The sequence below is a fragment of the Chelonus insularis genome, unplaced genomic scaffold (genome assembly GCF_013357705.1).
Source record: "Chelonus insularis isolate UGA/USDA-ARS -01 unplaced genomic scaffold, ASM1335770v1 contig_339_pilon, whole genome shotgun sequence".
Classification (NCBI taxonomy): Eukaryota; Metazoa; Arthropoda; class Insecta; order Hymenoptera; family Braconidae; genus Chelonus; species Chelonus insularis.
Window position 1 is genome coordinate 621725 of NW_023276505.1, and position 23898 is coordinate 645622.

Here is a 23898-nt window from a genome sequence, read left to right on the forward strand (position 1 = left end):
GGTGATTTAGCAGTATTTTCATAATTCTGGTGATCTTCTAAAATGTGCAGAACTTGTTAAAATATTTTCTTCAGAAAATCCTGCAATTTCTTGTGGTATAATTGCATATTCGTCAATTCCTGTACACGGTCGACACATGCACTCTAAAGGAGCTTTCGTCAGTACCTAAAAAATACATAATTATATATATTATTTTAATGAAATCTTTGATTTTGATATCTTGAAATTATAAAAGAGTAACAAAATAAAAAAAAATTATTTTACCGCGAAATAAACCTTTAAAAAATGTATTATCAATACAAAACATATGACTTACGACATCTATTCAGCACTACATTAAATTTTATCTCAAATCGGTAACTTTTTCTTTAAGAGAATAACTATCAAAATTTGGATTTACTGCTAATTTTTCGCCATAAGCAGATTTAAAATTTTTTTTGACAATTGCATTGATTATTTTTCTGCAATCTAACATTTTTTTTTATGATATTTTATTTCTTTCAGATTTTTAGTCTAGAAAGTAAACCGAGTTCAATCGAATCACGAATAAACGAAATACGAAAGTTTATGGTAGATGATCATTTTTTAACGTGTAAACAAATACAAATGTGTAGAATTTTTAATGAAAAATAATTATCTTGAGTTATAAACTTTAGAAGAATTCAACAACATATAACATTAAAAATTCATAAAATGTTATTAATTAATTTTATTATCAAACGAACAATATCTCTCAACCTTTCGAAATTTGCGCTCTCCTGGTTTAGCTTTAGGACAAAAGAGGGATACACTTGCTTCGCGCTCGCCACTCTCTTGACAACACATGCAGCTTCGTTCCATTTGCCAAATTTTCGATCCTGAAACCTTGAATTACAGGTATGTTATTGTGTTTAGCATAATTTAATAATATATTTCAATGATATTTATGATAAATATTTTGGAAAATTCAATATTATTAAATATCTCTCCATTTCACTAGAATTTATTTAGTATTGCACCAAAGTTTAAAAAATGATCGTTTATAGTGAATGTAATGTACACATTTCTTCATATAATTATGTTGACATAATAATTTTATGTAAAAATAATGAAACATTTAACATGTATGTATATTATTTACTTGCAAATAGCTACTACAGCGTCCAGTGCAAGCAAAACTTGGTATTGGTTTCGGAATACAACCAGGATATTGAAGTACATGAATAACTGGAGTTACTTGACATTCATCAACTCCTATAATTGCTAGGACACTTGATTGTAAACAGCAGAGAAGAATATTAGATATCACTATTTTGTAAGTACCCATTATTTAATTTGATGAGTTGATTTAATTTTCTTTATTTTATTAAAATTTATGAAATTATTTTAAAATTTTCACTCAAGTTAATTTTAACACCAAATTGATTACAAATAGTGAATGATTATAAAATAACTTGACACTTCATTAGATGTTTTGATACATTTTTCTAAAACAGTAAAATGATACTGTGATTATGGCTACAACGACACATTCTCTTATAGTCCTGTAGCCCACTTAACTTACACCTCCTGGAGAAGTATTCTAAAACAGGAAGATTTAAGTGGAAAGTCGTGTATCCATGAAGAATTTTCGTTTCATGCTGGTTATAACCATATTCTTGTAATTGCTTCCATTATACTAACATAGAAAAAAAAGCTTTTACTACATAAATCATATAAAACAAAATACTAGGCCAAATTTAATCAAAATCTATTTTAATATAATTCTCTAATTTTGTTTTAATCGAAAGTTTATTAATACTTTACTCAAATACATTTAAATGTACTGATAGAACACCAATTAATTAATAATTTTTACTTAAGTGTAGAAACATAAAGGTGATAGAAATGTATATATGATTGGTACATGTCATGCAAGTTTTATTAATTATGAAAATTAGGATTGAACATTAGTTTATTTAATTTTTTTTTTTATTTTCAGATATCATTTCTTACAGAGTATTGTTTAATACATTTAAAAGTGTTTCAATAAAGTTTATAATGTATTTTTTATCAAACTTATCGAGAAAAATCCCCACATTTAGAACATTTACATTCGGCAGGCTCGCGAATTTTTATCTCCAAAGTGGCTAAATTTAATTCATCAATTTTAACTCCGTCTGCATTATAACAATGATTCAACCTAACTGTTCTTTCTTTGAGATAATTCTCACGACAACAATAACATTCCTGTAAGATAAGTTGATTTTTATTCATATACATGTAGTATTATTTATCATCATTCTTATTGTTATCGTTGTTATTACAATAGTCACCTTAAGAAATCCTGTTGCTGCAATTACACTAGGTTGAACCTGTGAGTTACAAAAACCCTCACATCTTGTTACTGCAACATCATCACTGCAAGTTCTTGTTAATCCTCCAAGTTCATCATATTCATCTAAAAAATTTTTTTAAATTAAATTTTAGATTAATTTTCATATTATTTATTAATATAGTTTATTAACTTACCTTTCGTTATATGTATTTCTGACATAAGAGTTTCGCAGTTCTCATCATTGTTTTTAGTGGTAGCTCCAATATTCAAAAACAATAATAGAGGCAATGTTATATATATGAACATTTTTTTTTTTTTGATTCAAAAAAATAGAGAAATATTGTGATTACTGGTCTACGCCTTGTTGTTCTTCAATATAAATGCTTTAATAGGAAGATCGCTAGCTTTTATAGGAAATTTTTGCCTACTGAGAGTGGAAGTTTTCTCTTCGGGGGTACCAAATCTCCTGCTAAGTTTCTATAGGTTTATCAACCCATAATCACAATAGTCTCTTGGCTACTTAGCAATGTTTTCTGAGTAAAGCTATGCTTATAGTATTTACACATTTGGTATGCTTAATGCTCTTTTGGTGTACTTTTTTGATGATTATAAAAAAATTCAAGTCAAATACAATTAGTTGTTTTTTAATGGAATCTTAGTTTAATATTCATTTGTTTCTACTTAGAATTATAATGATTATTTGAGTCGAATTTTTTATTAAATTAAAATTAACAATTAATGGCTATCTCTTGTTGGTCCAGGACAATTATCGGTTAGGTCATCTTGATCATTATAAGTTGTCCCACACCAAATACAATAAAAATATTTATTTCTTAAATATTCTGTTAAAATTTCTAATTTATCTTTAGGTAACAATTCTACTTCATCTTTGTCATCTTTTTCGATTTCATTCTCATTATTTCCATCGGACTCATCATCGTCAATGTTTTTTTCTATTTCTTTAGCAGGCCAGTACCATAACTCAATAGGTTCTTTAATATTATTGTTACTATCTAATTGTTCACAAACTTTTTGACTTTTATATAAATCATTTTCCAGTAATTGCTGCATTTTTTTGGAAAAAATTCTATCTCGAAAGTCATCTGTTTTAAGATTCTCTAGTTTTGCGGTTGGATTAATATTTGATTTAGTTGGTTTGGTTTTATCAATGGTGCCAAGACCTTGTCGATTAGCTTTTATGTTAATACCAATAGGTTCTACTCTTCCTGATTCATTTTTTCCAATTCCTTGGCCTGGTTTATAACCCATTTTTACTAACATCGCGAAGCCTAAAAGCAAACCATTCAGTCTTCAATAATTATTTATTACAGAAAATAAATTTAAACAATTTAATATTTATTTACCTTTATTTTCAGCATCAATAGTTGAAGATAGTTTTTTCTCTCTCAGATCTTGCTCCAATATTTTCGGAGATTTATATTTTTCTTTTAATTTAGCATCGATTTCAGCTTTCCTTTTTTCAGCTTGTATTCTTCGTTTATCTGCTGTTTTATAAATTAAACCAGGTGTTGATTTTTCTTCCAAACCTTGGAGTATTTTGTCGGACATATAATCTTCATCATCAGACATGTTTATTTACTACAAAAAATTATAAAAATATATTATTTATTCTATGAATTTTTATAATTTGAAAATTTAATTCATACTCGTTTGTTATTGTTGCAAACCAATTGTTTAATTAACTCAAAAATCAAAGCAATAGTATATTTCAAAATGATTATTGTTAAATATTAAAATTTTATCGTGTGTAACGAAGTATCCATTCATAAAAGTTTTGAGGTTATACTCTTATTACTCCTACGTAGTACTTGTTTGAAATTTCACTTGGCATTAAAATTATGAATTGATTTAATAATAGCTTATACATGGACCGAAAATTTATTTATATTTAAAAATTAGTTATTTTAAAATAACTCAACAAACTTTCCGTATAAAATTGATAATTATTTGAAATGTTAGTATACAGTTTCAAATACAGTCTGTCTAACAAACATTGATCTTTATAATAAGAGCTGATGTGATAGTGAACTAAAATGGATTTAAATATCATGTAAATGTAAATCTAACAGTCAAGTAGCACATAACCAGCAGCACAATTTATACACTCATATACATATTTACTATTGGTACATACATGAACTTTATCTACATATATATGTATGTATCACTGGTATGACTCTTCTTTCTTGGCGTCTATTGAAAGTGTTATACTCGTCTTATATGTGCGTAACATCGGTCGATAGACGGAAGGAACATCGAGGAACAAACCTCGTTAATTGAGAAACAGCAAGGAACGTTGAACAGTAAAAACAAGTATTTTGTCCGTGATTTTGTCGTTCGATCAGTAATTATATGTCAAATAGTTGATAAATATCATCACCGTAAACACCTTTCCGTGTATTATATATATCAAAAACGATAACAGTTAAAATTAATTCCATTTGTACAAATAATATATTTAACTAGACACTTTTGTATTATTTTTACTTTGTGTGTGTGGAAAAAACTATTTCTGAAAATTTAAGTGATAAAAAAATAGAAAAATTAATGTCTATAAAAATCAATCATCATTGATATCATTTTTAATTCATTCGTTCGAGTATTAAATTCATTTAACACCATAGCAACGAAAATTCAGAAGAAAATCTGCAAAGATTGACGATAAGAAAGTGAAATTGAACGTGTGTGAAAGAGAGAGGAAAAAAAAGGAACTTGAATAAAACTAAAATATACTTTAGCGACTATAATACTACAAAAACGACAATTTTAATATTGCTACATCATTAAAGCTTCCAACAAGATATGAATTAGTTGAATATACTAAAAATAGGTTGATACTTATAACTACTTGACAGCATGTAATAGTTTTTTATAGAGTGGCCATAAAAAAATATTACAAGTCAATCAGACAGAGGAAATTTAGATTTGATTACAATTCGAATTGAAGAAAACCTATTCTCTGGTGAGAAGCGTATATAGATGCATTTGTGATTTTTTTATTTGTTATTAGTATCATTATTATATCATCATTTGAGTATCATCATGCCAAGACGGAAAGCCTACGCCCCAACTGTGTATATATTAAAACTTTTACAGAGTTTTATGATAATTTCTGTGAAATTATTATGAACTTCTAACATTCATGGATATTACTACATAATAATCTTCATGATAAATACTGTTTAGTGTAAAACAAAAAAACAATTGTAGTCAATTAGAAGCTGAAATTAATACTTCAAAAACCATAAAATTGATGAATTTTTTTTATTGATAGAGTAAATCAACAAAATTAATTTTTAACCTCAATCAAGTGTCTTTTATATACCTGCTTACAAATCTGCAATCATCTGCACAATTACTACGTTGATAATCGTTCTTTTGTTCTAGTTGTCATTATTTAGACTGTGTAACAGTTCATATTGAAAAGAAACACGAAAAATATTTTATATTTGAATTGAAATTGATTGCACATTGAATGACATTTATGCATACTTTCATGATAATTGTTAACGAGACTGTTCAAAAGAAGAAAAGTTGAAGTAAAAAAAATATAAGAACAGGATAATTTATTAATTGAATTGGTTGATGAGTATCCTGACGAAAAAAATAAAAATTTAATTTCTGTCTTCAGTCAAGTGGCTATGGTTGTTGCAAGCATTGATTGGACGCATTATGCCGATTTTGATTTATCCAAAAGAGATAATAACTTGAACTCTGGCACAGATAATACCAAAATGACCGCCAAAGGGGTATTGATATGTCGGGATAACTCTCATTCATTTCAAAATAGAACTTTAAATCTTGATCAACCAGTGAAAATAGGCAGGTCTGTTGCTAGAACAAGGGCAGCACCTAACAATGCAATATTTGATTGTAAAGTTTTATCAAGAAATCATGCATTGCTTTGGTATAATGCTGGAAAATTCTATCTTCAAGACACAAGAAGTAGTAATGGAACATTTGTTAATAATCAGCGACTTAGTGCTATTGGCTCGGAGTCTGCAGCAAAGGAAGTTTGCTCTGGAGATATTGTTCAATTTGGTGTGGATGTTGTTGAAAGTATGAAAAAGATAACTCATGGATGTATTATAGCAACGTTAAAACTTTATCTACCGGATGGGAAAGAAGCTAAAGCAAGCAAGAGTACATTTGTACCGAATCCAGTTGGAGATGTAACAGTTGAAGATCTCTATAAACTGAATCAATATCTCCAAGAAGCTACTAGACGAGAGAAATTATTAAATTCTAAGCTAGCCTGTTTAGAAAAACTAGTTGAAAACACAAAGAAGGCTGCCAATCAATCTTGGAAAGCTTTAATTGATGAAGATCGTTTATTATCTCATATCAAATTGGCTGAACGCCAGCTTATGGTTTACTCCAAGAACTTCAACGAAGATAGAATCAGAAAAGAGTTAATAAAACGTGAAGAAGAAAAATCTCAGTATCAAATAGCAGCCAAGGAAGCTTTAGAAAAAGTTCACCAAGAAAAATTGCAAATCACTGAAAAATTAATTAGCTTGGAAAGTCGGTTGAATGAAACAGAAGAAGAATGTCAAAGTTTGCATGAGATTTCTAAACATAGCCAGTCAGAGTTACAAGATCTTACTATTAAATATATGACTGCCCAACACAGTTTAGCACAGTTAGAAGCTAAATTAGTTGATAAAGAAGAAAGTTCTGCTGAAATTGTCAAATGGTCCACGCAAGAAAGAGAAGATTTGATCAAGAAAATTCATCATCATGCAAAAGTTGGTCAACTTCTTCGACGTAGAATCAGCGAAAATCGACTTGATTCAGTTAAAATTCATAAACAAATTACTGGTCTAAAAAATTACATCCAAACATTACAGGATATTAATTCAAAATTATTATCAGAAGATTCTAAAGATGGCATTAATCCGATTGAAATAATTAATGCTATTTTAGATACTTTGAATGAAATGATAGCCGAAACTGAAAAATTAGAAGAAAATCTTGGTGATACTGAAGATAATAATTGCAAATCTGATGTTGACTCTAATCAACAAATATTTATAAATAATTCTCAAGAAAATCATTATAAAAATGAATATGAAAATTATACTGGATCAAATGATAATGAAATGTTTTCAGAGTATATTTTACCACCTCAGAATGCACGTCGTACATTAGTTAACGGTAAATCTTCCAGTGATTTAAATTCTGAAGCTTCTAATAACAATTTAGAAACTACTGATAATACTTGCAATTCAATTAACGATGATTTATATAGCACTACAACTATTGAAGATGTTACTGAAAAGTCGGTCATTGAAACTAAACCAGTTGAGGACTATTCTTTAACGAATTCTGATCAAGAACCAGATAAATTCCGGGTCAAATTTGTCCACTACGAAGCATCAGATGGATTTAGTGAAAAGGGTGATGAAGATATTGCTGATTCTTCCAATCATTCAGCTTCCTTTGCATCTTCAGTTAATGAAAATAGTCTAGAAAGTCATGAAGAAAATTCTTTTGAGATTAATGAAAAAACTGACACAGAAGATGAACATGTCGAAGAAGATAAAGAGAAGAAGAATAGTGAATTTATTAAAACACTTAAACCAGTTGGAAAGAATACTTGTGATTGTTCATTACAACACTCTTACAATAAAGAATATATTTTACAGTTACTGATGGCTTCTTTGGAATCTTTGGATAATGATGATGATATTGAAGTACAGCAACTTGTCAAACAGGAATTAAATGATTTACGTAATTGGCTTGTACAGGAGACAAGTGATACTATTTTGGATAAACTCAAGGAGATTTATTATCGTACTAAAAATGAAAAATCTCGAATGCAAGAAGTTAATGAAGAATTAGTTTTGGTTAAGGAACAGTATAATTCGTGCAGTGAAGATAAACTTGAAATTTCAAGAAAATTTGAAACATTAAAATCACAATGTGGTGATATTCTTGATACAAGTTATAGTGTTCCAATCCAATACTTTGTGCCCGTTTTTGTTGCATTTTTGTGCTTGATGTTAGATAAAATATTTTAAAATAATTGCAATCGTATTCAAATAATTTTTGACACAGCCACACGAGTTGTACATAATATTTTTGCAAATTAAAAATAATTTTTATGTTAAAAAATTTAAGATCTAAATCCATTTGTATATTGTAAATATTCTCGTACTGAAACAACTGTGTTTATTTAATGACAATTTGAAGTTTTTTAAAATACATTACATTAAATGAGAAAAAACAATTTCAATCGTGACAAATCTAAAAACTTGAATAAGCATCTAACAAAAATAAATTCAATTGTATCAAATATATAAAAGACTTAATCAGGAGCAATTCTACCGTTCAATAAGCTGCCAATTTTAATATCATATCTAAAATTATTATTTTTTTCTACTATTTAAAAATTCAACAAATGAAAACGTAATTAATGTAAATAAAAGAATTATAGGTACTAAAGAAAATTAATCTAAAATGAAATTTTGAAAATTCTTACCATGTTTCTTTCATTCAAAATGAAATCAATTATTTTATCCAAATTAAATTATAACAAATTCTAGTATTTAAGGTATTATATATAAACTAAACTACTGATTCTTATTAACAACATATTTATAAAGTTTTTGTTATGTCAGACAATTTTCTTTGTCAGTATGTTAAATTAATATTTAAAAATTGTCATGTAAAAATATCCATTGGAATAGTTTAAGATAATTTATGGAGCGTGTTATAAACATGAGCGAGATGTTTTGTTTTTTAATATTTAAAAAGCTTTTTTCTACGTCAATTATTTACAAGAAAATATATTTCGATGTCTAGTTATATAAAATTATTAATGTAATTTAGAACTATTTGTTAATTTAACAATTAACTACATAATGAAGATAATATTATTCTTTACTATTAAGTATTATTATTTTTTCACATAAATTTTATATTTATTATACCGGTGCAATTCACTAGAAAACAAACAGAAACTGCTTTCGACAGTTTAAAATAGTTTGACATTTATAATTTTTTCATTATGGCCTACCCAATTAGTTTTGTTTAATTTTTCAGTTATGTCTAGAGTGCCATTTTTCAATGTTTACATATCTTAGTCAATTTGTATTCGTAAAAATTAAAAACTTTCATGATTATTGCGTATAATACCTATTAAAATTGTCAGTCTATTCATTCATTACAAAAAATAAAATTTGATAATGGTAGGTGATAAAAATCTTCAGTAGATTTCAATAACCATAGTAAACGACATAACGATGATGATAATAATAATAACAATGTAAATAACAATTTTGTTCATAATAATAAATCATGTAACAATTATTCTCAAAACAAAAGTTAATAAAAGTAAACTCAAGTAAACAATAACATTTATTGAATCGTTTCTTTCATTTTTATTTAACCTTTATAAATATTAATAATCATTAAATAATTATTCGGTTATTAATTACTTGCGCTAATCAATTATAGATAAATTTTTTTTCGGTAACAAAAACTTTTGAAAAATATGTCTTCGTACGACCATTGATGAAATTAATGGTTGAATATATTGTTAAGATCCTACGCTGCAAAAATAAGAGGCTTATTAGACTTGATTTCCATCAGACTTTTAAATACGTAAATCTTTCTATGTATGTGTAAACCGTATGAACATTTCTATATTTGATTCTCAGACAAAAGTCTAATTCAATGATGAATTGAATAGAATGACTTTCCCAAACTAATTGAGCAATAATGAATAATTTTATTCTTGCAGCAAGTATGCATTGTTGACAATATCTACACATTTAAAATAGATGCACGTGCAGTTTATTTCAATGCCAAGCTTCAGTTTGAAAAAATATTCATTGATCGTCTATTTGTTTGTTTAGCTGACCTCATCTTTAGAGATAAGCATAATTGGTTTTGATTCAATATAATCTGCAATCCTCAGCTAATGTTTAACAATGATTTATTTCACAATAGTTGCTAATATTTAAAGAGCATATATGAATTATACAAATAAGAATAATTATGTGTTTTTAGTTGAGAAAACTTTTATGGATTTATAATTTACTTGTCAGCTGTAATTAATACAGTACCAACTATTAGTACTTTTACCATTTTTTAGTATTTTTTTCTGGTAGATCAAGTTGTATAAAACACTTCTCTTTATTTATTAATCATCAATTTTCCTTCTTGACTTTTTTGTCTTTAAGAAAAGCTGAACAAATTTAGAAAATCTCATTTTCAAAAAACATCACTCTGCCCCTCGAAGGTGGACTAAAATTTTTAATAATTTTAAAAAGATGAGTTATTATAATTGAATACGTAAAACACATTCAAGTAATTTAAAAATGTATTAATTATTTTTATTTTGGTGTATTCTTACAGGGAACATAAAATGTTATACACATGAAGAGGAAAACTGAGCAATTATCAATTAACGATAGCAAAATGGCAGGTGGTACAAATTCAAATGGTGATTCATCACCAAATCGAGTATGCAGAGATTTTTTACGAAACGTCTGTCACCGAGGAAAACGTTGTAAATATCTTCATGAACGTTCTGGAGATAGTCCAGTTGAAGAATATACATTTTGTCATGATTTTCAAAATGGCATGTGCAATTGGCCCGGCTGTAAATTTCTTCATTGCACTGAAAGCGAAGAAAAACATTTCAGATTGACTGGAGAATTACCTCCACACGTTCTTCGTGCAAAAAATAATCAAGACAAAAGTGACTTTCCAATTTGTAAAGATTTTATGAAAGGCAATTGCCAAAGAGTTAACTGCAAGTTCAGACATTATAAAAAAGAAGAACCACAACATAATAATGTAGCCTCTCCTCACATTAATCCACCGCGTTCTCAACATTCATTCAATGGATCCAATCATGGTGAAAACAGATTACGTGGAGCTTATGATGAAGATAGAAAGTGAGTAGTATATTTTTAAAAATTATAAAACGATAGTTGAATACATTTATCAAATTAATGTTTGATTAATAACTAGTTATTGTAAAGTTTTAAGTATTACAATGTTTATGGATGAATTTATTTTCATATTTTTAGCGTGCATTGGCAGTACGAAGATCAGCATTCACTTTTACCGAATAATGGGTTTACACCATCACCACAGTCTGGAGATTACATTGGTCCTCCAGAACCTAAAAGACGAATAGTGTCCGGAGAAGCGGTTGTACACTTTGAAACACCTTCCATTGTTGGACAACACAGTGCACATCCTCTCACTCCAGGATATTATTATCCTGTGATTGCAAGAAATGATACTAGAGCAATAGTATTAGAAGATGAAAATTCATTACTCAGAAAAAAAATAGAGGAATTGAAAAAACAGGTAAAACATAACAAATTAACATTTAGCTATCATTATTATCAATTAGATGAAACAGTAATGACTAAAATACTAATAATTTTTCAGGTTAGTGACTTAACGGCCACCAATGAATTTTTGTTGGACCAAAATGCACAATTACGAATGTCCGGCAAACGAACAGCAAATGTTACAGCAGTAACAGTCCCTGCAGTAACAATAACAAATACTGTCCCACCATCTCAAGCTCCGACACCTCAGCAGATGGTTAATGCTGCTGTAGCTGCTGGAACGCTTCGAACAGTTACTGCCAGTGTAGCTACAGTACCAGTAAGTATTGCGACAGTTGCTCCTGTCTCAATAGCTGCTGTATCTATGGCACCAGTATCTATACCACCACCAATTGTTACCATGGCTCAACAAACCATCACCATGAGTGGTTCTGGACCACAACCAACAAACCAACAACCACCAAACTCTCAGCAACCTGCTAGTTTACCTTTATCAATATCGGGAGCTACTGCTCCTTTAGTATCTTATCCGATTATGAGTCAAGAACTCAGACCAGTTTTACAATAAACCAGAAATAGGTATTGATCATATGAAATTTAAACTAAATTAACAAGTTATGTTATAATATAGTAAATTTGTTTATTGAGACCAGAGAGGAAAAATCGATGAAAACTTTTAGAAGAATAATCTGAAATTTGTTAAGTTATGGATAATTATTCATATTTTTCAATAATTTATTCAATAAACCTTTTTCGGTTAAATTTGTGTTTTATAAGTTTAATACTTATTTCATTAATGAGTGTAATCAATTATTTAAAGTGGAAAAATTTACTTCTCACTTATGAGAAACTTTATATATTACTATAGTTAATATTGTTATTTAGTTAAACTAAAATAATTAGATTAGAAAAAGGTTAAAAGTTTTAGGCTTTTCTAATGAAAAATATTTCATAGCGTGTTACGGAAGTATAACAGCATTCAAACCGAAATTGATATTTATTTGTATTAAATTATAAATTATTATTGATATTACTAATAATATCATAGTTCTATTATGGATTAGTTTTTAACTAATATTCCAAGAATATAGTTAAGACAACTTGTATATAAAATTAGCAATCAGAAAAAATACTAAAAGAAAAAAAAAACATGTAAATGGTTCACATAAAACAATTTTTGTACATTGTAAATAGTATATTATTTGAACAATTAATGTATAGCGTATCAAATATTTTTCTTTAAACCAATAAATGTGACTATAATCTCATACAAACCCAGGCGTTTGTCTCGTGGAGACCATATATTTTATATAAACCAACTATATGTTCGCAGATGTGTGATCTTTGGAAGCTTTAAATATGGGAAAGGGAAGTTTGTTTCACATTTCTAATATTTAATGGTTTTAAATATTTTATTATAATACATGCATCAAGTTCTATACATTACAAAAAGCAAATTCAGTTCACTATTATTTAGTAAATATTTTTGAATTATTATTTGATAAAAAAACTGTAGTTTAGGTTTTTTTCGAGATAATTTGATTCTTTATTTTTATATATTATTCTTGTACAATTAAATCACTGTCGTGTTATTTATAATATTAACAAAAAAAAGTAAAATGCGTCATTGAAATCATTTGAAGTAATATTTGAAATGAATATCAATGTTTATTTTTTAATATGAAATATTTAACAAAAATAGATCTTCAGTTGATAAGCAAATGATCATTTATCATACAAATAAAAAATTCACCACAAAATACCGGAATGCCCAATTATTTCTAACTATCCCACTTATTAATAATTAACAACATTTAAATTATATTTTACATTCTTATACAGTGATTAGTGACTTAAAGAACCGTGACTTCAACCAGTAAGAACCAGCTACCAAGATTGTACAACAAAATCCAATTATCAAGCGTATTTGCCAGTGAAATTTAAGACTTTTTAAGACATTTATTATTTTTATTGTTTGTTCTCTCATATCTTGTTCTGTACTAGAATTATCAATTACAAAATGTGCCATTTCTACCTTCTTTTCCTGAGGCATTTGTGCGGCAATTCTTTCTTTTGCTTTGGCTTCAGATACTCCTGACCTTTCCATTAAACGTTGCAATTGGAGATCTTCTTCACTGATAGATAAATTCAATAATTAATTATTATATTGAAGTATAATAAAACAAATATAACGACTAATTATTTGTAAATATGTTAATTTTATGATATATACTATTTTTAACTTATGAAATAGATCTTTAACTTCCCAGTGGAAGATTATAGTAATGGGTCCGATTGTGCGAATCCCGGATTTTGACATATCTCCACGTTTCAAAATTTCCAGAGTCGAATACGATGGTTTTTCAATAAACGTCTATGTGTGTGTGTACGTGCGTATATGTGTATGTTTGTACGTGCAATCGGAATTATTTTTCGTCTTTATTATTTCGAGAACAAAAAATGATATTGACGTGAGATTAATTGCATTCGACGCATAATTATGCAACTTAAAACTGATAAGGTTTCCAGTAGAATCAGTCCAGTAATTTTTTAAGCAAAATCAAAAAACTGGGAAAATGATAAACTAGCTAAATCTTTTCATTCTTTCCACTGGGAAGTTAGTCGTGTGGACCTTTTGGGTCGCACTCACACTACTAGAGAGCATTAAATATTTTTAAATTATATAAGAAATGAGTATAAATATTTATCAAACTAGCTTATTTAAAGGCGATGAATATAAAAATAATTAAATGATAAATTTTTAAATTACCAAGTTACAACAATTATTTTATGCATGTATTTGACTAATTTCCCACTCTCAAATAGCAGAGGAAGGTCCATCACAATAAATGAATACCCTCGAAGAAAATATTTGAATGCTTGCCAGCCCATTTCTCTATAAATTTCGGGATGTGTAATAGCATTTAATTTTCTTCTCTTTTCTATATCTTTGAATATTAAATCTCCTAATTTAACTCTATCAATTTGACCGTCACTTTGAAAGACATCATCTCCAAATTCTTTCTTTATTTTGTGCCAAGCTTTCTTACCGGGCTCGACAACTGTAATAGAAATAATTGTTCGTGACAAGTATCTATTAACATTAATAATTTTATTTATGTAAAGAAATTTTTAATTTTTTTCTCTGAAATTAGATAGTCATTCAGTTAGATTTACCTGTTCGAGCAGCTACATCAGCATCGATAACAGGTATTCCATGCTCACGAAATACACTACAAACAGTACTTTTTCCCGTGGCTATCCCTCCAGTTAAACCAACAATAAACATTTTTCAGTGATAACTATTAACAATCCAAATGAAAAAAGTATGAAAAATGAAAAAATTACGTCTAAGTGACTGTTATATTGACATAATATTTTTCATCTAAGTAAATGCACAATGTACTCTCTTGGTGCACATACATATAAGTTAAATATATATATACAAAAATTTGTATATATGCCTATGTACACATAGAAATAAATATTATTTTATACAATAAAAACTACCATTTGTGCTTTAGTTCTTATCAATTACCTAAAGGTATCACTGGTATCAATGTTAGTTCGTAACTTCACCGCTTATAAATTGTTTCTAAAGCGGTTGAAGTTAATAAATAGTAAAATAATTAATATAGAACATTGAATGATAATAAATTTAATCAGGTTGTGTATCAATTGATTACGTCTAATTCGTGAGGAGAAAAAAAATTACAATTGTTTGGGATTTACTATTTCGAAATTAAACTTAGGAACACCAAAATGGAGTAAGTGACAATTGCTGTAAGATATTTGAAAATAAAAGAATATTCAGTAAAAAACATTTTTCAAAATATTTATCAAATCACTTTAAACAAACATGAGTCTACTGGGTAAAGATGAAACTGATAGTTTGAAAAAAAATCTTGAAGATCAACTAGACAGGCTAATGAAACAGTTAGAGGATCTAGAAGAATGCCGGTAATATTTTAATAAAAAATCTTGATCTGCTATTATGATTTATTTAAAAATAAATTTTTTATTTACAGAGATGATTTAGATCCATCAGAATATGAGGAAACCAAAAATGACACGATCGAACAGCTTAAAGAATTAAATGAAAGTCTTCAAAAAATGTTATCAGGAAATATAAGTTTAATAAATGATTTAGGAGCTATGCAATTAGCCACTCAAGCTGCAATAAGTGCAGCTTTTAAAACTCCAGCTGTTATTAGGATGTTTGGTAAAAAAGAACCAAAACAGTTAAGAGAAAGACTAGAAGTCGTAGAAAGAGACTCTAAATTGGGTAGAATCGATAAAGAAACAAGTGATAAGCAAAAAGCCGAAATTCTAAGTGCCTTGAAACACTTAGGAGAAACATTAAGCCCAGTAGAAATCAAATTTCTTCAACAAATTAATCTTAAAGGTTTTGATACCACTAGTTTTGTACAAGTGTCTGATAACACAAAAGAAAATCAAGCTGCTTTGGATGTAATTAGCAAAGAAGTTAACGCTTATAATCAAAAATAGGACTGATGACTTAATTAAATATGACTGTCTCTTGAATGAATAAGTTTATTAAAGAATATATATTTTTTTCTTGATTTTATATTTATTTTCTTTTGTATACTATATGACTTACTTTATTATTTAACGAGAAAATAATAAGAGATTGAATAAAAGTAAATGTTGTGTGAAACTATTATTTGAGATAGAAAATGAACCAAATAAATATGAAAATTTGTAATTTTTACTATTTGATAACGTAAATAAATTAATAAGTGAAATATATCAATAATTAATTTCTTTCCAATTAAACGTTCACGTAAGGTTGAACATATAATAACATGGCGAAAGTAGTTATCAATATTCATGATCACATACAGTGAGCCTAACATATTGATTTTTATTTAACGTGTCTATAGTCACTTTTGTCAATGAATGTATTATTTGCCTGATATGTTAATATAATAACAATCATTTTAGGTAATATTCATTTATAATTATAATGAAACATTTCAGACACAAAATATAATATACTTTTTATAACTATATTTTTATAATTTTTAATTGATAACAGAAAATTGTAATACAATTCTTCGCACAAATAAGTATTCTTAGATAATTTTATAAATCCCAATTACTTTAAGAAACATAAATATTAACATATTCTCATGAGTGAATATTTATTAAATAAAATATATGTGCAATATAATAAAAACAATACATATTTCTTATATATATTTTATATATATATATATATTTGATTTTTAATCTTTAATTAATTTAGAGCTCTTTTTCGAACTGCCAATAAACTCAATTCATTCATAATCTTTGATTTTTAAAACGTTTCAACTATTTTTAACGTTAAATATATATTCATGATTTATATTTCAATTTTTCGTTTGTTTGCATCAAGCATACTTAACTTATCAGGCTATTACATAAATACATTTTGTTTATATGTATTTTCATTATTTGGCGATTAAAATAATTAAAATACTTAATAAAGAGAATGTTAGAACAATGAAAGATATGAAATTCTTAGAAGACTAGCTAGATTGTCTGATAATTTTTTAAATGACCATCTGGTTTATAACATTTAGATTAGATGTCATAAGGCTGTTGATACAGCATTTAGGTATTTTACTTTCAAATGAAAATCTTTAATTAAAAATAAAAAAAAATTAACGTTTGCGTCGGCATACGCGTTTGTGTTCTCTTTGCCAGTGTACTTGCTGACAATCAGTGCTGCAGTATGCCGTATTCCAACAGCAGTGATAAATTGCTTCTGTCTCGCAATTATAACACTGTAAAATAAAAACTTATATTAAAACAATGAACATTTCTTTAAATTGATAATAAAATCTCAATTTTTATAGTTTCTCATTATAATGTCAAACTTATTACTTCAATTATGCTGAACAAATCATTCCAAAGATTTATGAAAGTTTTTAAACTATTAACAACTTTCTGGAAATCAAGATTTTAGTTATAAAGTATAAATTAAGTTCTTTACCCATTGTTTCTTTTTGATTTCTGATATAACCTGTTGATGCTTTTCAGTAAGTTGCCTTAACTCTTTAGCATGTTCAGCTTGGAGTCGTTCCAACTCTCGACATTTATCTAATTCCAATTCTCTACGTAATTTTTCCAATGAAGTTGTAGTTGGTTGTTCCGATGTTCTACGTTCTCTCTTCACCTGAAAACATATGACATACTACTCGCATACAATAATAGCACAGTCTTATTTCTATTTAAGCCTTTACTTGTAATTTCGTCAAATAATAAAAACTATCATTGATTTTCGATTGTAAATGATTACCTTTGCTGCAACGGATTCCGAAGAAGTTTCATCAGTCTGTACGGAAATACACTTGGTCCTTGGCTCCTGTGAACTGGAAGTCACCATATCTTCTTGAGAACCTTCTTTCTTCAGTCCTTGATGGCTGGAACTGATGATCTTGTGCGTCCTCTCATCCTCAACAGCTACTGGAAGATAAGGTACTTGGCGCTCCTCACTGGTCGACCTACTGCTTTCCTCCGTCTTTACCTGGTTAAGCTGTGTCTCAGAAGATCCATCCGACATCAACCTTTCTACTCTCACTCTCAAGTCTTTTGTAATTTTTTTGGCAGGAAAGGCGCCGTTCGACGCTACCTTTACTCCAGGTGATCCTGTGTCCACGTTGCGAATTTTCGATGGCTTTGGACCGTCATCCTCGCTGTTGTTGTTAGGGCTTTGCGTGTTCTTTCCTAGCTTCTGCAATAAACTCTGATGATGCTTCAATTCCTCATTTGCCTTATTCCACGCTGTTGACCGTTTTATCTAGATGAAATACATATTTTTATGTTTTTTTTTTGTATTAAAATAACCATCCCTCAGATAGAACATTAGATAAAATAGAAGTAAAACTTTTCATACTAATAGATGCTAAATAATGTCAAGAGTTTTATACCAATTTAGTGAAAATAATATTTTTCTACTTTCTTCATTGCTTATTATTTATTCAATAATTTTAATATGAATAATCAATGTTTTCGTGATTCGATGAAATTTGGTGGCAGCATATGCATGAATGGCCAAGATTCATGTGCATACCTTAATTTCTTTCCACTTGTTCTTTTCTGATGGCTGTGCAATAATTCACAGTTAGCAAAAAAACCAGAGTGCGATCAATTGTTTACTGTTAACTGATAATTTAATATTTTCTTGTTTGATTATTCTTAATGTAAATATAATTACACATTATTTGAAAGATTCTTAATGAAAAATACTATTGCTGATTCATTTTGAAAAAAAATGAAATCGTGTAACCAGTGATTCGAAAACCCTCATTTTCTAGATCTATTTAAATTCATTACCTGAAGACTCTGTAAATTAGCAGTGATAGGTCGTATAAAATATTTTTCAATATTAGCTCTCATATGATGTCCTCCGAAGAATCTAACATCATACATATTATCTTTGATTTCCATAACTTTGGCAGGCCAGTAAGGATAACCTTTCTGTTTAGCATAAACTAATTGATGAGGTGGATTGCAAGGGATGCAAAACCACATTTTCTCGGATTTTTCATTTGATATTCGATAACAGTCAGCACATCGTCGAATTTCTTTCAAATCATAACAGCAATCTTTATACATGTTTAAAGCCATTTCTCCAAAAGGGCTGGCAGCTGATGAAAAGATAAATATTAAAAAATCATTACTACATTGCTTATTTATTCCAAATTCATTAGTTATTTTTACTTCGGGAATAATTATTTACAAGAAATTTTTTTTAATGAAATGGTTAAATTAATTTTTTTAAGAAAAATAAATAAATGAACAAAAAACTAAAATTACCTTCATGATAAACAATAATATTATGTAAAATATTGTGGGCATCAGCTTTAAATTCAGTAAGATTTTTGTACTCATTTCTTTTGGTTTTCGACTCCATAATCGTAACATCCATATGATTTTTAATCAAGATTCCAGGACGCCAAGCATCTTCACCTTCACTCGTCCACGTTGGACCAGATAATCCACCAATAGGTGTTTCAACAACTGAACCCTCTGGTACAATAGTTCTCTCAGTAATAACTGGTGGCAATTTAGCCTTTAGATGACCACATGTAAACCGCAGTATATGATTAAGTGCAGGTATATCATTATAACTATCATTATTTATTTCTTCACAAAACTGACATATTTTTTTCTCTGGATTAGCTGGAGTGTGGCATTTCAAATGGTAGACTCTAAAGCAAGATTGGCAGCACTCTACAACACCTGCTTTTTGACATTTGAAGCAATACCAATCATGTCCATCATTTTCTGACGGATCTAATGGTAATCGATAACTTTCCTGTTCAACTCCTTTAAATTGAGATTTTTTTAGAAAAACTAAACCATCTTCTACTGCTTTATTCAATTCTTCTTGCACTGCTTGTTCAGTCATATTATTACTGCGAGCAATGTATCGAACTATTCGATCATTACTAGGTAGTGTTCTTTGTTGAATTGTATTTTTTATAGCATTCCATATTTTTATTATCATATCAGGATTAGTTCCACGTCTTAGTGACATTTTGTTTTAAGTTTTCTGTAACAAATAATGTATTTTCATCCAATGAATTTAATGTTCATTTTCAACCTTTTCTTACTTAAAATAGATAAAAATTGGTTTTTTAATATTTTTTTATATGAACTAATCCAAATGAATCTCCTAATAAGCCCTCATTATAAAATGGAAACAGTTATTTGCTATTTATCATTTGATAAAATACACAAAATAGTTATTTGCCCCTATGTAGCTACACCCGCATTTCTATCATTTAACAGAACACGACTCTTTCTTATTTTTAGTTATTTTTTTGCATTCAAAAGTAGTAGTAGAAGTTCAAATATATTCTAATATTTTCAATATTAATTGAAATGGATTTAGAGTTATTAAAAATTATCGGTAGTATTTTATTAATTTCGAGTTTAGTATCTTTCCTGTTGTTATTAAGAAAAAATGTGATTAAAAAGCAATTTATAAATTCTTCAAGTCACGTGCTAACGATATCCGATGCATTAAGTAATATTTTCATAGCAATAATATTGCTGATTAGTCAGTCTTTATCAACAAATTATTTTCCTGAGGATATTTTTAATTCGACAACAGTTCAAAAGGTTGTAGATGAGAGAAAGAAAATTATTCCTAACATATATAATTGTGACTTCCAAAATACTTTAATGGATTATGGTATATTTTTTATACCATTCATTAATAACTTTATATCAGTAATTAGCAAGTCTCTTGATTGTAATTTTGATGCTGAGTCTATTAAATTCAAATGTGATGAGTTGATTATCAAATCTTGCAACTTCATCAAGACAGAAAAAATCAATAAAAAAGAAAATGAATATACAAAATTAAAACATTCAACACCAAAATTAACACCATTAAAACATCGTAAGTTTTTTACAACAATTAGCATCATCAGCCAATGGTTGATACCAATTGTATCAATGTTTATAATAAATATCACTGGTTACACTTCAATGAATGAGTTGAGAAAATCACACGCTTCAATGTGTATATTAGCAACGAATTTTCTCTTTAACAGATATGATAATTATAGTAATTGTAATTTTTATCAGCTACAAGAAAATAGTAGTGTAATTAGTGATGTTTTTAATGATTTTAAGTTTATAAATAACAATAGAGAAACTCTAATATCAAATTTGAATGCATCCGATTTTATTGAAACTAATTCATCAGAAGCTGATCAAGTTGTTACACAGATACGTAAAATTGTTCAACAATTAATAGATCTGAATAAATCTTCACAAGCTGTTTTACATCGGTCGCCACGTGGAGAGAAAATTCATGATAAAATAAAACTGAATCAATTAAATTATGCTGAATATTACAATAACATGAAGTACAGCATCAGTAATTACTCTAATGATAATGATGGTAATTACAATAATGAAATCGATGATTTGCTCACACAGATGGAAAACTATAAATGTTTTATATCACCAAATGTTCTGAAAATCTATATGATTATTTTATTATTTATTATGTATTTTGGACCAATATTGTTATCAAGTATTCTACAAATAAGAGTAATTTACATTTGTTCAAATATTGCTAGACAATTAATAATTGTGAATTCTATGAAAAAGGGAAGAAATGATGATGATGATGATGATGTTTATGTTAAACAAGGAAAATGTAGTACAAGTAATGGAGATAATATAGAAGTTTATGAGAATCAACTTGAAAATATAAAACGAGTGATTAATGATATTGAAAAGAAATTCTGTATATCAAGAAAATTTATGTATTCTGCTATACTCTTATGGACACCTTTGATGATAGAAGTTTTATTCAAGATATTTTTATGTTTGCCAATGTCAGATTGGTTGACCAATACTTTCTTTATACTAGCTATGTTTTTTGGAGTTGTTAGAAATGGATTGAATTTATGGACAGTTAATTCTAGTAAAATATTGCCTCAAGACTGTGTAAATGTTAATAGTAAGGAACAAAAATCATCAAGTACTGTAGTAGAACAATTTTAATAAGTTATTAACTTTTTAATTACATTAACAAGCTTGGTTTTAATAATTGTTTTAATTATTTCAATTGAGTTTTAAACAATCATTTTAGAAACAGGAAAACTGTGTTATATTTAAATATAATTTAATGGTGTTATCTATTATTTTATATAGTACTCAACAAATTTCATTGATTTAAGATGGATGATATTGAAATCAATCCTAATGTATTAATTTTATTTTCAATTTTTTTTATAATTCATAAAATTAATAAAAAAAAATTTCTTTTTCGTTTCTTTCTTATTGTATTCTTGTTAATTCAATAATGAAAACAATCACTGATATAAAGATTCTTGTCGTGTATATTTCCGATAAATTATTGACTTAAAATGGATAGGTAAGTATGCACTGAATAACTAGTCTACCATTTATTTTAATCATATTTAAATTTAATTAAAAACTCTAAATTTATGATAAGTGCGATATAAAATGTAAATATAATTAGAAAAAATATTTTAATGGTAGATTATCAATACTTGATCAAAATACCTTAGTCGTAGTATCAGTGGAAAAATTCAATTTATAAAATCATCTGGTAGGTCGTGTATCATAAAAAATAATCAATCCATCATTTTATTTCCGATATAAAATGATATTAAAGAGCAAAAAAAATTAATTGCCACAACTTTACACAGTTTTAAAAAGTTTCTACCTACTATTAAACTCAAAAAGATAACTAGCGTTGTTGTATTTGACGAATTATACCAAGTATGTGACGATATTTAACGATATACCATATAATATAATAGCTTTGTCGTGCACTACTGACTGAAGTACATTTACACGCATGTGTGTGAAACAAATATGTGTGTTTTTCTAGATTATATCATACGATGCATCTATATTTATACATACAGTCTGTACATGACAACATGACACTTGCGACACGGTTTCTACGTATGTGAACGTAACCTAAAAGCTTTGTGTATAACTTAATTATTCTTTTTAGTAAATAAAAAAAAACCTTTTTCACTGTACATAAATATATACTCCTTTAACATAAAAACGAACTATTAGTATTAATAGGATAATGATGGTATTACAAATAGTTTTTCATGAAACACTTTTTGGAGTACAGAGATAGCACTGCCGTCAATGAATCAGCTGTCTTGAATTTCGCGCTTTTTTAATACTGTGAATATATCACCTTTAACGGTTTGTAATCGATATAACTATTAAATTATTATGTATAAATATAATAATTAATGTTGTTATTGTAATCAAATGGACAATAATACTTGATTTCTGATATACAGATACAAAATAAAGGAAAATTAGTTGATGAATTTTTTGATAAGTAAAGAAGGAATAAGATAAGTAGGTTAAGTCGGAAGTGTATGAAGAATAAAAATAGTTATTTCATGAAAAATGTGGGGAAATTGAAAACAATTGGTATTTAGTAATTAGATGAGGTTATTGGTTGTTTTATCTTAAGATTGATAAATTAAAGTGATAACTAGTTACCTCGATCGTATTCATAATAAATTAAGTCAATTATCTTCTGTAATTATGGCCGAGGAAAATAAAACTGTTGAAGATGATGATTCCACTAGCGGTAAGCTCATTGTTTTTAATTTGATTATTAATAGAATTAATTTTAAATTAGGAAACTGTCATTTTTTGCAATTATTACTAAAAAATCTAATTTTGAAAGACAATTTTCATTTTTTCAATATTACATGCTATGTTAAT

The 23898-nt window shown here is 27.7% G+C and overlaps 7 protein-coding genes across 11 annotated transcripts; 3 read left to right on the forward strand and 4 right to left on the reverse strand.

Annotated features, from left to right (window-relative positions):
* Positions 1 to 7: 7 nt before the first annotated feature.
* Positions 8 to 2627, reverse strand: LOC118066325 (partner of bursicon-like). The gene is made up of 6 exons (XM_035082276.1): positions 2491 to 2627; positions 2295 to 2419; positions 2056 to 2208; positions 1121 to 1234; positions 739 to 864; positions 8 to 165 (listed from the first exon to the last, which is right to left on the reverse strand). The coding sequence occupies exons 1-6, from the start codon at positions 2600 to 2602 to the stop codon at positions 19 to 21; spliced, it is 777 nt and encodes a 258-aa protein (XP_034938167.1). The 5' UTR covers positions 2603 to 2627; the 3' UTR covers positions 8 to 18.
* Positions 758 to 13086, forward strand: LOC118066319 (zinc finger CCCH domain-containing protein 10-like). Its single transcript, XM_035082269.1, has 5 exons — positions 758 to 876; positions 1131 to 1294; positions 10682 to 11226; positions 11362 to 11647; positions 11732 to 13086. The coding sequence occupies exons 3-5, from the start codon at positions 10703 to 10705 to the stop codon at positions 12200 to 12202; spliced, it is 1281 nt and encodes a 426-aa protein (XP_034938160.1). The 5' UTR covers positions 758 to 876; positions 1131 to 1294; positions 10682 to 10702; the 3' UTR covers positions 12203 to 13086.
* LOC118066322 (G patch domain-containing protein 11) lies at positions 2658 to 4560 on the reverse strand. 2 transcript variants are annotated; one of them, XM_035082272.1, is made up of 3 exons: positions 4452 to 4560; positions 3661 to 3895; positions 2658 to 3585 (listed from the first exon to the last, which is right to left on the reverse strand). In XM_035082272.1, the coding sequence occupies exons 2-3, from the start codon at positions 3884 to 3886 to the stop codon at positions 3032 to 3034; spliced, it is 780 nt and encodes a 259-aa protein (XP_034938163.1). In that variant the 5' UTR covers positions 3887 to 3895; positions 4452 to 4560; the 3' UTR covers positions 2658 to 3031. The 2 variants fall into 2 exon arrangements, with proteins under 2 accessions (XP_034938163.1, XP_034938162.1); XM_035082271.1 differs by lacking the exon at positions 4452 to 4560 and adding an exon at positions 3964 to 4271.
* Positions 4782 to 9660, forward strand: Slmap (Sarcolemma associated protein). The gene has a single exon (XM_035082262.1). The coding sequence runs from the start codon at positions 5959 to 5961 to the stop codon at positions 8338 to 8340; it is 2382 nt and encodes a 793-aa protein (XP_034938153.1). The 5' UTR covers positions 4782 to 5958; the 3' UTR covers positions 8341 to 9660.
* A 125-nt stretch (positions 13087 to 13211) lies between the features above and the next one.
* On the reverse strand, positions 13212 to 15121 carry Dpck (Dephospho-CoA kinase). Its single transcript, XM_035082273.1, has 3 exons — positions 14812 to 15121; positions 14405 to 14696; positions 13212 to 13769 (listed from the first exon to the last, which is right to left on the reverse strand). The coding sequence occupies exons 1-3, from the start codon at positions 14921 to 14923 to the stop codon at positions 13469 to 13471; spliced, it is 705 nt and encodes a 234-aa protein (XP_034938164.1). The 5' UTR covers positions 14924 to 15121; the 3' UTR covers positions 13212 to 13468.
* A 52-nt stretch (positions 15122 to 15173) lies between these two features.
* Positions 15174 to 16404, forward strand: LOC118066324 (protein LZIC-like). The gene is made up of 2 exons (XM_035082275.1): positions 15174 to 15594; positions 15663 to 16404. The coding sequence occupies exons 1-2, from the start codon at positions 15494 to 15496 to the stop codon at positions 16141 to 16143; spliced, it is 582 nt and encodes a 193-aa protein (XP_034938166.1). The 5' UTR covers positions 15174 to 15493; the 3' UTR covers positions 16144 to 16404.
* Positions 16405 to 16784: 380 nt separating this feature from the next.
* Positions 16785 to 23000, reverse strand: LOC118066317 (zinc finger MYND domain-containing protein 11). Of its 4 annotated transcripts, XM_035082266.1 has the most exons (7): positions 22696 to 23000; positions 19459 to 20197; positions 18976 to 19289; positions 18272 to 18439; positions 17939 to 18175; positions 17633 to 17833; positions 16785 to 17423 (listed from the first exon to the last, which is right to left on the reverse strand). In XM_035082266.1, exons 2-7 carry the CDS (start codon positions 20180 to 20182, stop codon positions 17301 to 17303), a joined length of 1767 nt encoding a protein of 588 aa, XP_034938157.1. In that variant the 5' UTR covers positions 20183 to 20197; positions 22696 to 23000; the 3' UTR covers positions 16785 to 17300. The 4 variants fall into 4 exon arrangements, with proteins under 4 accessions (XP_034938157.1, XP_034938155.1, XP_034938154.1 ...); XM_035082264.1 differs by having other exon boundaries at positions 16789 to 17423; positions 17939 to 18439; positions 22863 to 22990; XM_035082263.1 differs by having other exon boundaries at positions 16791 to 17423; positions 17939 to 18439.
* Positions 23001 to 23898: the final 898 nt, after the last annotated feature.

What these genes read in the sequence shown, in the direction of transcription:
- LOC118066324 (XM_035082275.1), top strand. Translation starts at nt 15,494, where the DNA reads ATGAGTCTACTGGGTAAAGATGAAACTGATAGTTTGAAAAAAAATCTT. An exon ending in GAGGATCTAGAAGAATGCCG is followed by an intron (nt 15,595 to 15,662) that starts GTAATATTTTAA and finishes TTTTATTTACAG; the next exon opens with AGATGATTTAGATCCATCAG.
- LOC118066319 (XM_035082269.1), top strand. Translation starts at nt 10,703, where the DNA reads ATGAAGAGGAAAACTGAGCAATTATCAATTAACGATAGCAAAATGGCA. An exon ending in GCTTATGATGAAGATAGAAA is followed by an intron (nt 11,227 to 11,361) that starts GTGAGTAGTATA and finishes TCATATTTTTAG; the next exon opens with CGTGCATTGGCAGTACGAAG. An exon ending in TAGAGGAATTGAAAAAACAG is followed by an intron (nt 11,648 to 11,731) that starts GTAAAACATAAC and finishes ATAATTTTTCAG; the next exon opens with GTTAGTGACTTAACGGCCAC.
- Slmap (XM_035082262.1), top strand. Translation starts at nt 5,959, where the DNA reads ATGGTTGTTGCAAGCATTGATTGGACGCATTATGCCGATTTTGATTTA.
- LOC118066325 (XM_035082276.1), bottom strand. Translation starts at nt 2,602, where the DNA reads ATGTTCATATATATAACATTGCCTCTATTATTGTTTTTGAATATTGGA. An exon ending in AGAAATACATATAACGAAAG is followed by an intron (nt 2,420 to 2,490) that starts GTAAGTTAATAA and finishes AAAATTTTTTAG; the next exon opens with ATGAATATGATGAACTTGGA. An exon ending in GCTGTAGTAGCTATTTGCAA is followed by an intron (nt 865 to 1,120) that starts GTAAATAATATA and finishes CTGTAATTCAAG; the next exon opens with GTTTCAGGATCGAAAATTTG.
- Dpck (XM_035082273.1), bottom strand. Translation starts at nt 14,923, where the DNA reads ATGTTTATTGTTGGTTTAACTGGAGGGATAGCCACGGGAAAAAGTACT. An exon ending in TGATGTAGCTGCTCGAACAG is followed by an intron (nt 14,697 to 14,811) that starts GTAAATCTAACT and finishes TTTCTATTACAG; the next exon opens with TTGTCGAGCCCGGTAAGAAA. An exon ending in AAAATAATTGTTGTAACTTG is followed by an intron (nt 13,770 to 14,404) that starts GTAATTTAAAAA and finishes TTTATCTATCAG; the next exon opens with TGAAGAAGATCTCCAATTGC.
- LOC118066322 (XM_035082272.1), bottom strand. Translation starts at nt 3,886, where the DNA reads ATGTCTGATGATGAAGATTATATGTCCGACAAAATACTCCAAGGTTTG. An exon ending in TATTGATGCTGAAAATAAAG is followed by an intron (nt 3,586 to 3,660) that starts GTAAATAAATAT and finishes GTTTGCTTTTAG; the next exon opens with GCTTCGCGATGTTAGTAAAA.
- LOC118066317 (XM_035082264.1), bottom strand. Translation starts at nt 20,182, where the DNA reads ATGTCACTAAGACGTGGAACTAATCCTGATATGATAATAAAAATATGG. An exon ending in TATTATTGTTTATCATGAAG is followed by an intron (nt 19,290 to 19,458) that starts GTAATTTTAGTT and finishes TCTTTTCATCAG; the next exon opens with CTGCCAGCCCTTTTGGAGAA. An exon ending in CTAATTTACAGAGTCTTCAG is followed by an intron (nt 18,440 to 18,975) that starts GTAATGAATTTA and finishes TATTTCATCTAG; the next exon opens with ATAAAACGGTCAACAGCGTG.